The sequence below is a fragment of the Petaurus breviceps genome, unplaced genomic scaffold, assembly GCF_028583685.1.
Source record: "Petaurus breviceps papuanus isolate PSGF00001 unplaced genomic scaffold, PetGlider_PUasm1.0 90847, whole genome shotgun sequence".
NCBI classification, from domain to species: Eukaryota; Metazoa; Chordata; class Mammalia; order Diprotodontia; family Petauridae; genus Petaurus; species Petaurus breviceps.
The window spans coordinates 25,283,411-25,296,368 of record NW_027187360.1 but is presented as its reverse complement, the minus strand read 5'-3'; the positions used below and the strand labels follow the sequence as shown (position 1 = coordinate 25,296,368).

Sequence of the window (12,958 nt, the reverse complement as noted above, 5' to 3'; positions counted from 1 at the left end):
GAACACCTGTTTTTTATTATAGCTCTTTGAAGCAACATACTTTAAGACGTCAACTTTTGCATTATATTTGCTGAATGAATGAAATAACTACATGTTCTCTCTCGGGTGTGTGCTCTGTGTGTGTGTGTCTTACACACACTTTTCTCATGCAGGCTGGACTTACTCTGTATTAAAGCAAATTACAGTGAATTTTAATTCTAAGTAAAGAATACAAGAAGGCTAAGAAAGTCAAACCCTATTTTCTCCCAAACATAACATTAATTTAAAGATTCAAATGGCATAGCAACATTGTTTGTTTTTTTCCCCACCGAGTTCTCCACAGTCTTGGTGAGTGATAGCTTCTCAGTTCATATCTACCTATGGTGAATTTGAATTATCTATGACAAACTTCTCTGGAGAAAACTCAGGGCTAGACAAACCCAAAAAATAGAAATGGAAGAAGAATAGCTTAGTGAAGAACAATCCAGTAACAAATGATAGGTTACTAAACCTGACACAATATTTTTTAAAAAAAGATTTAATTAAATTTAAAGAGCAAGCCAACTTTATAAAGAGACTGTTTGCCTAGCACATCAGCACTCACAATCCTAGTGTCTCAAAGACCAGTCCTCATGGTATTTTCATCTGAAAAGCATCTGCAGCACAGCTACCAGGAGGCTGTCCTTTACCTCCCTCCTTCTGCACCTTGGCTAGCAAGACAATGCTACTTTCTCCAGGGCAGTGACAGGAATGGATACAGCAACAGCTAGAAGGTGTTTTTAATCTTGGCTGCTACAAGCACAAGGATCTCCCCAATCTTTTTCTGCCAATTCTCAATGTCCTTGGACACTTCACACCACAGTTCCCCATGGCGGGGCTCTGCATTCTCACAGCGCTTCTTGACCTCTTCCTGCTGCTCCTAGAGGGGGAAACCAAAACAGTACTTTAAGTAAGCATCTATCTGCTTTCATCTGGAGGATATCAGCTCCAAGGTCCCCATATATTTACTCTATCCCAAACCCCAGCACAAGAAGCTAAGGCATATGACAACATTTCAGTTCACAAAGGCTGTGTTGTATAATTAAGGGACAATGAATTTCCAGCAACAAGGAGATCAAATGTTATTCAGTGACAAAGTAAAGAGATGTGTTTAAGTTTAGTCCAATTTATTTTCAGTCTGACAATTAACACAGGGTCACCCACTATGATGAAGGGTAACTGAAGCAAGAATAATATAAAAAAGCAAATAATCCTAAAGTCCTTTACAGTAGGCTTTGGAACACGTTTCATTTCATTTTGTTATTTGGGGGAGGTAGGGAGTGGGTGGGAGGAATGCATTTGGAAGTTTAGTCAATTCTTCATCTCTATTTAGCTCACGTTGACTCAAAAGTCTACCTTCCCTAAATTCAAACCACAGCCCAGGCAAGTGTTACTTAGAAAGAAGTAATTCGGGATTAAAAATTCACCACAGATAATAGGGCAATCAATTTGTGTATGACAGAGTTAACTCTACTGTTTATTCTTGAAATCAAACATTTTCTTCACCAGCACACAGTCCAATGGGTAAGTAGCAGGTGGGAGATAGGATAATATATGTCTACTCTCCCAGGGATTTCTTAACACTCATGACTCTTAGTCTGGGTTACCTTGTACTGACTGGTTCTTCTGTCACAAAAACAGGGATGTATCTGAGATGATTTCTTTGGGGAGGAATCACACTAACCCCTCCCCAACAGGTGACAGAGTGGGACAGGGGACTGGGTCTCAAGTCAGGAAGACCTGAGTTTAAATTCAGCCTTAGATACTTACTGGATTCTAGACAAGTCACTTAAACTGTCTGCCTCAGTTTTCTCAACTGTAAAATGGGAATAATAATAGCATCTACAAACAGTATCTGTAAAAAGCTTAGTATAGTCCCTGGTACACTGTAGGTGCTTAATAAATGTTTATTTCCTCTTCCCACACTATTCCCCCCCATCCATCTCTAGAAAGAGACTAGCTCAGCATCTTAGACCCCTCCCAAGCCAGGTTTTAGAAGGGTATTTAACAGGAAGAAAAAAAAGCTGAACTTTTTGTGGCTAAAGTAGTTTACAGTCAGCTACTTGAGGTTCATGGCAGACAGCAAGTTTTTTTTCTTAATATTCTTCTTGTAATGATGGTAGTATACAATTTGCCATCCTGGAAAAATATGTAGTGTAGCTTATCTTTCCCATGGTAGATAGAGGCTCAGTAGATAGGAATTCAAAAAGACTAGAAATAACATAAGATAGTAATTCTACCACATGCTGTAAAGTGTCCCAACTGCACAACTCCTGTGGGGTGACCAAGCCACTGCTAAACAGCACTCATTCTTCTCAAAAAGCCTCCCCGCCCCCAGCTTAAGTCAAAGAAAACTTAAACCTGTTTAGGACCCAATATACTTCCACATTAGGATGCTATATTATTACCATTGCCCATAGATCCAGCTCACAAATTAATAGCCTCAGAATTTCCAACTTTTGAATTAAAGAATAGAGTTCTTAACCATTTTTGTGTCAAGGACCTCTTTAGAAGTCTAGTGAAACCTATTGACCCCTTCACAGAATAATGTTTTTAAATACATAAAATAAAATACAAAGGAAATCAGTTATACTGAAATAGTTATTTTAAAATATTTTAATGCAAAAAAAATTTAATATTTAAATAAATAAATTTAATTGAAAAAATTTTTCAATAAAAGTTCATGGAACTTATGTTTAATAAGAATGTATATGTAGAGCCTATATCAGATTGCATGCCATCTTGGGGAAGGAGGAGGAGAAAATTTAAAACTTATGGAAGTGAATGTTGAAAATTAAAAATAAATTAATTCTTTAAAAGTTCATAGACCCAAGGTTAAGAATCCCTGGCTTATAATACAATCCTCAGATTTTTTTTTTTTTTTAGAAATTCCTTAACCATCATTTAACAGTTTTCTATCAATCGAAAATTGCTTATACAGCAGTCATCAAAACTACTTGGTACTGGCTGAGGAATAGAGTAGTGGATCAATGGAATAGATTAGGCACAGGAGATTCAGCAGTCAATGACTATAGTAATCTATTGTTTGATAAACCCAAAGACCCCAGTTTTGGGGATAAGAACTCACTATTTGACAAAAACTGCTGGGAAAACTGGAATATAGTATGGCAGAAACTGGGCATAGACCATTACCTAACACCATATACCAAAATCAAGTCTAAATGGGTGCATGATCTAGGTATAAAGGTTGATACTGTAAGCAATCTCGGAAAACAAGGAATAGTTTACCTGTCAGATCTGTGAAGAGGGAAAGACTTTATGACTAAACAAGAATTAGAGAGCATTATAAAATGCAAAATGGATAATTTTGATTACATTAAATTGAAAAGCTTCTGTACAAAGCCAATGTAACCAAGATTAAGAGGGAGGTGGGAAGTTGGGAAAGAATTTTTAAACCTATGTCTCTGATAAAGGACTCATTTCTAAAATATACAGAGAAATGAACAAAATCTTTAAGAATACAAGACATTCCCCAATTGATAAATGGTCAAAGGATATGAACAGGCAGTTTTCAGAGAAAGAAACTAAAGATATCTATAAGCACATGAAGAAATGCTCTAAATCACTATTGATTAGAGAAATGCAAATGAAAACAACTCTGAGGTACCACATCTCACCAGTCAGATTGGCTAAGATGACAAAACAGGAAAATGATAAATGCTGGAGAGAATGTGGAAAAATTGGAATACTAATGTATTGCTGGTGGAGTTGTGAATTGATCCAATCATTCTTGAAAGCAATCTGGAATTATACCCAAACGGCTCTAAATAATTTCATACCCTTTGACCCAGCAATACCACTTCTAGGGTTGTATCCCAAAGAGATCATAGAAGTGGGGAAAAGACCCATATGTACAAAAATTTTATAGCAGCTCTTTTTGTGGTAGCAAAGAATTGGAAAGTAAGGGGGGAGCCCATCAATTGGGGAATGGCTGAACAAGTTGTGGTATATGCATGTTATGGAATACTATTGTGCAATAAGAAATGAGGAGCAGATGGACTTCATATTTACCTGGAGAGACTTATACGAACTGATGCTGAGTGAGAAGAGTAGAGCCAGGAGGAATTGTACACAATTACAGACACAACGCATGTGTGATGACCAACTTGGATAAACTGGACTCTTCTCAGCAATCCAGAGACATAAGTCAAACCCAAAAGACTCATGATAGAAATGTTTACATCCAGAGAAAGAACTGCGATTGAACCCAGATTGAAGCAAACTACCTGCCTTTTTTCATTCTCTTGTTTGGTTTTGTTTCCTCTTTCCCATTCTTCATTCCATCTGATACAATCCTTCTTTATAACCTGACTAATGCCTAATGTGAAAGTATTTACAGATACTATACTTGATTGTATGCCACCATGGGGGGAGGGAGGAGGGATGGGGGAGGGAGAGAAAATTTGAAACTCAAGGAATTGTGGTAATGAATCTTGTAAACTAAAAGTAAACAAATTAATAAAGACCAAAAAAATAAAATAAAATGGAGAGGCTTCTGACAGAAAAAAAAATTGCTTATAACTTATTTTTAAATTATTTAGAATGAATTATTTGTCTAGTTTTGGAGTCAATTGATGAAAAACAGATATAGATTAAAAACAGACTGCTAGATAGGATATTTGATCTACTCATGTATTTAAAATATTTTATATTTTACACTTCATTCATTACTATAGAAGGCCATTCCTTTTCTCTCATTAAAAAAAAAAGGAAGAAAAATCATGATCCAATTAGCAGCTTCTAAGAACTGGTACTTAGAAGGCAAGAGCTCTTATTACTGAAGGGAAGGTTGTTCAGAAGCCCAACCTCAGGTAAATTAAAATAATATTCATAATACACTCCAAATCACAGAATGTTAAAGAGACAGACGGGACCTCAGAGATCCTTCTAGATTCTCTCATTTTATAGAAGAGAAAACAAAAGTCAAGGGATGAAATGATTTACTTAAAGTCACAAAGCAGAACAAAGACCTGAGTCCAGATCTCCCAACTTAAAGTACTCCAATACTCTCCTACTACACAATCTCAAATCACTTCATCCTTTCACCTCAGAATAGAGAAGAGAAATGGAAAGAAAAGGGAGGAACTGCAGAGCAAAGTGGCAATCTAGAAACTGTTATTAAAAAAGCTTCCTTACCTCAGTACCATGTTGTAATTCAAATTTGTAGAAGAAAGCCCAGGCATCCCCCAGGTCTGAATCAATCTTTACAGTTCGGTGGAACCACTCCCTGGCCTTGGTGATCTTACGTTCACTCCAGAACAGTCTATGGCAGAGAACAGAAAGAAGAATGAGCTGGACATCATTTCCAGAACGCTCATTTGGTGACCACGAGGTTGTATAGAACCAACAGGGTTATGTGCGCCAAGCGGGAGAGTAGTACAAGGTCTGAGACAGAAAAAAAGCTAGCTTTATTTTTAAAGACAGGGGAATCTGTAATCTCTCTGCATTAAAAACCATAATTTTCAGAAACTTCTTCACTGTGTCCAGACAAATTTTCTCAAAACACAACAGCCAGATTTTAAAATTCTGATGAATGGTCATTTTCCCACGGGTCAGACAATAAAAATACAAAAATGAGTACTCATAACTGCAATAAATTCACGCTATTACCAAGGAAGAGACAAAAAGAAATTTTTGTGGAAATTATTAAGGGACTTCCTGGATGTTCCTGCTTTGCCCAGTCTAAAACAGGGTCATGAGCACTCAACTCCATTAAAGATAGAAATTTCCTTGGAAGAAAGTTGATGCTGTCGATTAATGCAAACAAACACATCACACTTAAGGAATCTTTGAGACTAAAGTTCCCAAAGGGTCTTTATCTCCTATTCTGTACCAGAAAAACCATATTTGTCACCCAACTACATAACTACAAGAATTGTAAGGAAAAACAAAGGAGAAAAAAATGAAAAGGAATTGGTAAACTAGGGTTCTAAGACAACAACAGGTAGTTTGAATTATGTTTGCTAAAATTAAAAAATTCAGTTTCCAGATTAAACCATTACCAACTACAAATGAAGATCAGACTGCACTACAGTCTTGTTAGACACAAGTTCAAAGGGACACCACATCAAAGAAAATTCAATGGGAACCTTAAAGCCACTACCCCAAGTCAGATGGGGGACCACTACAGTTATATCCATGTCCAGGGCAAGTCTAATTTAATTTTCCCTCTCTGGCTATAGCTACCACTGTGCAAATATTTTATGGGCTTGGTTTCTGCACATCAAACAGGGCTCAATTATATGCCAGTCAATTTCTTATGAATAAGGTGACTGTTTTGACTGGTACAAGTTACTAAATGGTATAATTTCATGGCCTGATAACATGATTGTTTTTTAAGCCTTATGGTTCTGTTAATTGCTTAGTGTTAGATAAACTATGATTTAAAGAGCGTGAACCCTGATAATAGAGATACAAAATACCACCATGGGAACTGCTAGGAGTAACTTATTTACTTTAACCAAAGCCTTTTACAAGGCCGTTATAGTTATCCCTATCAGGTTGTCATATATGAAAGTCATTAGAGGCGGTAAAAGTACATGAGCTGGCTTTAGTTGTTTAACTAAAGAGGTACAAGTTGAACCAAGAGGGGGTCTGGAAAAAGTCTTTCCCTTTGCTGACTAAACTGAACTTGTCACATTATCTGTCAGTCTTCTGGCAGCCCACAGTGCTAACGCCACTAGAAGCCTGTGGGGCCTCATTTGCTTTGGCTTGGAAGAGATTGTGAAAGAGCTGGACACTAATTTCCAGTCCTCATCTATTAAATGCTTTTGGCATTAAAGAGAAAAATGAGCAATAGAGTAGCTGGCTCTGTTCACCGCAAACCAAAGCCAGCCATGCTCTGGAGTAGAAGCCATTCTAGAAAGTCACTGTGGGGGCCAGGAGGAAGCAGGGGGAAAACTTTACCAAAGGAAACTTAAGTTCAAATAAATAGGACCTGACCAGTTTTTAAATAAACTAAGAGGAAGAAATGGGGAAAAGGGAATTTTCATCAAGTCTAATTTCAACATCAATATATGCTACTTCAGTCTTTCACATAAGTTTTATCAAGCAAATGAGAGGCCAGGGTCAAATTTATGACAAATGAACATCTCCCTGGAAGACTGTAAGCCACCAACCTAATGAAAACAAGTGTATCTGTGCTGGAGTTACTCACCACTCAAAAGTTTTCTAGACAAAGTCTTGTAAGAAGTTTTTGTGTATGGTGTAACTAAGTCCATATCTCATAAAATAAAACAGGGAAAGTAATAGGAGCTATACTACTAGAAGGAAGAGAAGAGCAGGACAAGGCAACCATCTGACTCCCTAGAGAAAGAGAAACTTTAAAGGGAATCAGAGATCCTTCAAGAAGAAAATTCTATTCATAGACTACTGGACAACTAGACTTGTGCTTCCAAGATACCTAATGAATTTTAGTTGGGGATAAAACTGGACAAACCCCCAAAGAGAAAGTACAGCCTTCCTATGACACGAGAAAAGACTTACTCAGAAAACATATTCCATGTACATTTGCGGGAGGAGGTAGGGAAAAAACACTTAGAAGAAAGATCTTTCCACATACCCTGCTTAACTTAATAAAAGGTCTAAGTCATAAAGATTATGGCAGCTCTGAATCTTCTTTACCATGGTCTAATCACAAAGGGTATAAGGACTAAGGATAAAAGAGAAAAATAGCCACACTCAGAGAGTAACTTAAAGAGAAACTGAAGAATTTTCTTCCCCGGAGAACCTGCGCAAATGCCTTGTAGTTACAATCATCCAGAGATGATTAACAAAAATCATTATCTGATTAGATGAAGGGGCCTGTAAAAGATTACCAAAAATTACATATTAAAAATAAAGTCCTACAACAAAGCCCACATCTCCCTAAATGAGCAGGCAGATTCTAATAATCTATAATCTTGAGTTGGAAGGGACCTCATCAATCATCTAATCCAATTCATATCACCACCCCCCCCCCAAATTGCTAATATGAACACACCTGACAAGCAGTCATCCAGTACAAGGGTGCCTGAAGACCTCCAATGAGGGAATACCCACTATCCCCTAAAGCAGGTCATTCTACTTTAGGATAGTTCTTACTGTTACACGCACTTTTCCCTTGACATTAAGCCTAAATTTTCCTCTTAAGAGGAAATTAAAGAGTCATTAATTAATGCCTCTTTCCAACTTCTATCTAGTTTTGTACACTAGGGCCAAGCAAAACAAATCTAATCCCTCTTCTACATGACAGCCTTAACATAATTAAAGATAGATATCATATACGTTTACCCTTCCCCCTGAGCCTTGTCTTCTTCAGGCTAAATAACCCCAGGTCCCCCTAGCTACCCTCCAATGGCATAAACCTGAAACTTATGCTGCATTAAAAACAGAAATTTCTTGGAAGACAACCAATGCAAAACAAACCAAAACTAAAACATTAATGTCAACAAACCCATCACATATATGAAATCTTTGGGACTAAAGTTTCCAAAAGGTCTTTATCTCCTCTTTTGCATCCGAAAAACCTTATTTGTCACCCAGCTACATAACTGCAAGAATCATAAAGAAAAAATAAGACAAACCCTTATATTGCTAGCCCTTTCTTCTTAAGGCTAAATAACCCCAGCCCCTCCTACCTATCTTCCAATGGCATAAGTTTGAAACTCTCAGACAATCTAGTTGTCACCTTTGGGATGTTCCACAGAGTTCTATCAATGTTCTTTCTAAAATATGATGCAAAGAGCTGAACACAATATTCCAGATGTGGTCTCGCCATAATGAAATTATCACCACTTTATTCCTAAAACCTACATATCTCTTAATATAACCACACAGCATACAAACATATAAAAGGAAGAGTTACTCACTTTGCCACAGCCAGCAGGACATGAGGGTCATGTTCACACTTCTTCAGGGCATCTACACTCTTGGTCTTCCTCTGGGGTCTTGCCTCAAGGAAAATTGCTTCTGACCACAGGATGCCTAAAATTCAAACAAAAAGAATATAACCATTGGTTATCTCAGGGATCCAACTCCTAATTTTAAAACAGTTTCATAGGGGCGGCCAGGTGGCTCAGTGAGTAAGAGCACCAGCCCCAGTGTCGGGATGACCTGGGGATCAAATCCAGGCTCTGATACTTAGCACCACACCCAGAAATAACTGGCTGTGTAACCTTGAGCAAGTTACTTAACCCCAAGTGCTTTAAAAAAAAAAAGTTTCATAACAAAAAGTCTATCTAAAATAAATATAATATTCCCCAATCCATAAGCAAATGTACTTGATCCTAAAATTTTGCATCCTCTGAACTGCTGATGTATGTAACAATCTGACAAGCTTATGTAACATCAACCAATCAATAAACATTTATTAAGTGCCTACTATGAGCCAGGAAACTGCTAGGTTATAAAAAGAGGCAAAATACAGTCTGTGTCCTCAAGGATCTTACAATCTAATGCGGCAGATAATATTAAAAAATATATATTTTTTAAAAGCTACATGCAACACAAATAAGAAATAATTAACAGAAGGGAGGCATTAGAATTAAGAGGGGCTGGTGAAAGCTTCCAGTAAAAGATGAGATTTTAGTTGGGACTTAAAGGAAACAAGGAAGGTCAGTAGTCAGAGCAGAAGAAGAACATTCTAGGCACAGGGGACAGCTAGGAAAAATGTCTAGAACTAAAAGATGTAGTGTCTCATTCCTAGAATAACCAGGAGGCCAGAGTCACTAGATCAGAGTAAGGTGTAAGAAGACATTCTCCTACCATTCTATGAGAGGAGTGGGATACAAGGGTTTTGAATGCCAAACAGAGCATTTTGTATTTGATCCTGGTGAGGGTAGGAAGCCACTGGAGTTTACTGGTGGGGATGGGAGAGGCCCTTGCAGGTAGAGGCCCCTGAGATTTAGGAAAATCACGTTAGTGGCTGGAAAGCATTGGAGTGGGAAGAGACTTGAGGCAGGCAGACCCACCAACAGGCTACTGAAATAATCCAGGTGTGAGGTGATGAGGGGCTTCATCAGAGTGCTGGTTGTGTCAGAGAAGAGTAAGGAGCTTATTCAAGAGATGTTACAAAGGTGAAACTGATAGACCTTGGCCTCAGCTGGATATGGGGAGGCAACGGAATGAGGAATCCAGGATGACTCCTAGGTTGTGAGGTCAAAGGACTAGGAAGATGGCTCTTCCCTCTATAGTAATAGGGAAGGTAGAAGGGGGAAGAGGGAGTTTAGAGAAAAAGATAAGTTCCATTTTGGGCATACTGAATTTAAGATGTCTACTGTATATTCAGTTAAGAAATGTCTAAAAGGCAATTGGAGATATAAGACTGGAAGTCAGCAGAGAGTTTGGGACAGCATAGGTCAGAAGTGAGAATCATTAGCACAGAGATGAGAATTAAATCCATGAGAGATGAGACCACACCCAGAGGGACACCTACAATTAGAGGGCATGATCTGGAAAAGGATCCTACAAAGACAGAGGAGATGTCAGGTAAAATTTAGAAGCTTAAAGTTTATTTCAAAGAAAAAGCCCTTTTTGCTGATTGGAAATTATATAAATTCAAGAAGACATGAAATCATCCTATTTTTCCTTCATGAGGCTAAGAATTATTTCAAAGAAAAAGTATCACCTTAGAGAGTAACAAAGACAATCTCTGTCATCTAAAAATATACAGTATGAAAACAAAAGCTTCAGTATAAACAATGTACTACAACATGGTAGGGAGCACTGAATAAAGAATTTGAGGGTTTAAAGCTCAGTTCTGACACCAGCTATATGACCTAGGGCAAATTAATCACTTAAACAGTTCTAAGTGTCAGTTTCCTCATTTTAAGATCATAAGGTTCAGAGCTGGTAAGGAATTCAAGGAAACAGGGACAAAAGTGAGGTTAAGTAACATGTGCAAAGCCAGAGTTAGTAGGAAGCTAGGATGCAAACCCAGGTTCTCTGGCTCCGAATACAGCATTCTTTTTACTACATTGCATATCAATGTACAACATGTAAATGTACACTTTGTAAAGTTTAAAGTGTTAGATGAAGATGAATTCTTTCAACCCAAGACACTTGATGGAACATAGGCCCAGCTTTGTAGTTTTACAAGCAGAGATTCCTACTTTGACACTTAAGGATCTGAGATTTCTGTGGCATAGCCACTCCCCTCCATATCTTCACATTGTCTATAAATTTTCTTTTGTTTTTTTTAATACTTTATTTTAATCATTTACAATATGCTTTCATAGCCTCCCGAATCCCAATCCCAAAATGAGAATACAAGAAAACAAAACCTATTACAAACATGTATAGTCAATCAAAGCAAATTTCCATCAAGGCCATGTCCAAAAAATATTTGTCTCATTCTGCATCAATTCTTCATCTATCAGGAAATGGATGATATATTTCATCATTAGTCCTCTGGAATCCTGGTTGGTCATTACTGCTGATAAGAGTTCAGTACAACAATATTCCATCATATTTATATGTCATGAACTTGTTCATCCATTCCCCAATTTATAGACACCCCCCCCTCAGGTTCCTAGTGTTTGCCCCCTCAAGAAAAGCTAGAATTATTTTTGTACATCCTGAGACTTTTTATTTAGGACTAATTCCTCCCTTAATCTCCCTTTCCATATAATTTCCCTTCCTCCCTTCTACCCTTTTCCTATTTCCCTATAGAGTAAAATGTATCTTTGTACCTATGTATATGTGTGGTTGGTGTGTATGTACACTTCCTTCTTTTGACCAGTTCAGAAAAGCGAGGTTCAAATGTAAGCCAGTGCTCTCCACCCCTTTGTCTAGATGGGAGTTTATGCATATTCATTGTGTAAAATAACTCTTTTCCCTTCCCTCCCCTTTCTGTTTTTCTCTTAAGATCTTTAAGACATAAAGAGAACCACTCCCAGATCTTGTCTAATTGGACTCCTTCTATGAACCCGAGGATGACAGCAGAAGAGACACAGGTATCATCTCACCATATCTGAATGTAAATAGTTTATCTTTGTTTAATACTTTATCATTGTTCATATTTACCTTTTTATGTTTCTCTTCATTCCTGTGTTTAAATCATATTGTTTCCATCACTCTGGTGTTTTTATCAGGAATGCTTGGAAGTCCTTTAAAGACTTTAAAAGCCTATTTTTTCCCCTATAGCATTATACTCAGTTTTGCTGGGTGCAATGTTATTGGGATGTAAGATCTTTACCACCCATTAATAAGCCTCACCTGGAGCTCATTAAAGGAAGCTTACTTCGTGGAGACTTGCTTATAGGAAGGCTTTCACATCTTTTGTTAATTTCTAATTAAGCATTGAGTCTGGAGGGGTATGGTGCCCTCTGGCTCTTAAAAGGGCATACATACTCTGAAGTTAGCATTTTGCTTTGGGGCTCACTCACTGGAAGAGTGTTCTTGTGATCTGAACAGATGAGACTCTGGGTATCCGTTAAGGAGCCAACCAGAGTGCCTCCCATTCCTGCCCCAGCTTTGAACGGTGCTTCTCTCTCTGGTAACTTTGTATATACTGCCTTGATCAGACAGGTGGATCTGCCTGTTGATCTGTGCTAATTTCTCAGTTAGAAGCCCTGTCTGTTGGTTTTTATTTTTCTGCTTGGATTTTCTCTATTTTCTTTGTTTGGATTTTCTCTGAAGTTCAGGGTGCTGACTTTTGCCCTGAACTAATCAATGTAATTAAAAAAGATTGTTGACCCATTGAACAGTTATCCTTCCTAGTAAAGCAGATCTAAGAACCTGTGCTAGCAGCCATCCTGGGTATGCCAGTGTGGTTGCCACTACACTACATAAGTTTTTTTTTTAGCTATGAGCCCATATCTTCTGCCCTCTGTAACACCATATTTCAAGTTGCTGAAAATCATGTGTGATCCTGATTATGGCTACTTTACATCATTCTTTTTTTTATTTATTTTTTTCGTACATTTTAAGTTCTGAATTG

The 12,958-nt window shown here is 37.7% G+C and overlaps 1 protein-coding gene across 1 annotated transcript in view; it reads right to left on the bottom strand.

Moving 5' to 3' along the window:
* PRPF6 (pre-mRNA processing factor 6) overlaps positions 1 to 12,958 on the bottom strand; it is a 324,132-nt gene continuing 311,174 nt past the window's right edge. The window contains exons 20-22 of the mRNA XM_069072658.1: positions 8,889 to 9,003; positions 5,176 to 5,302; positions 1 to 898 (exon numbers count right to left, since the gene is read on the bottom strand). Of these exons, the coding sequence (XP_068928759.1) occupies positions 746 to 898; positions 5,176 to 5,302; positions 8,889 to 9,003 (395 nt within the window). The 3' untranslated portion in view covers positions 1 to 745. The remainder of the gene's footprint in view (positions 899 to 5,175; positions 5,303 to 8,888; positions 9,004 to 12,958) is intronic.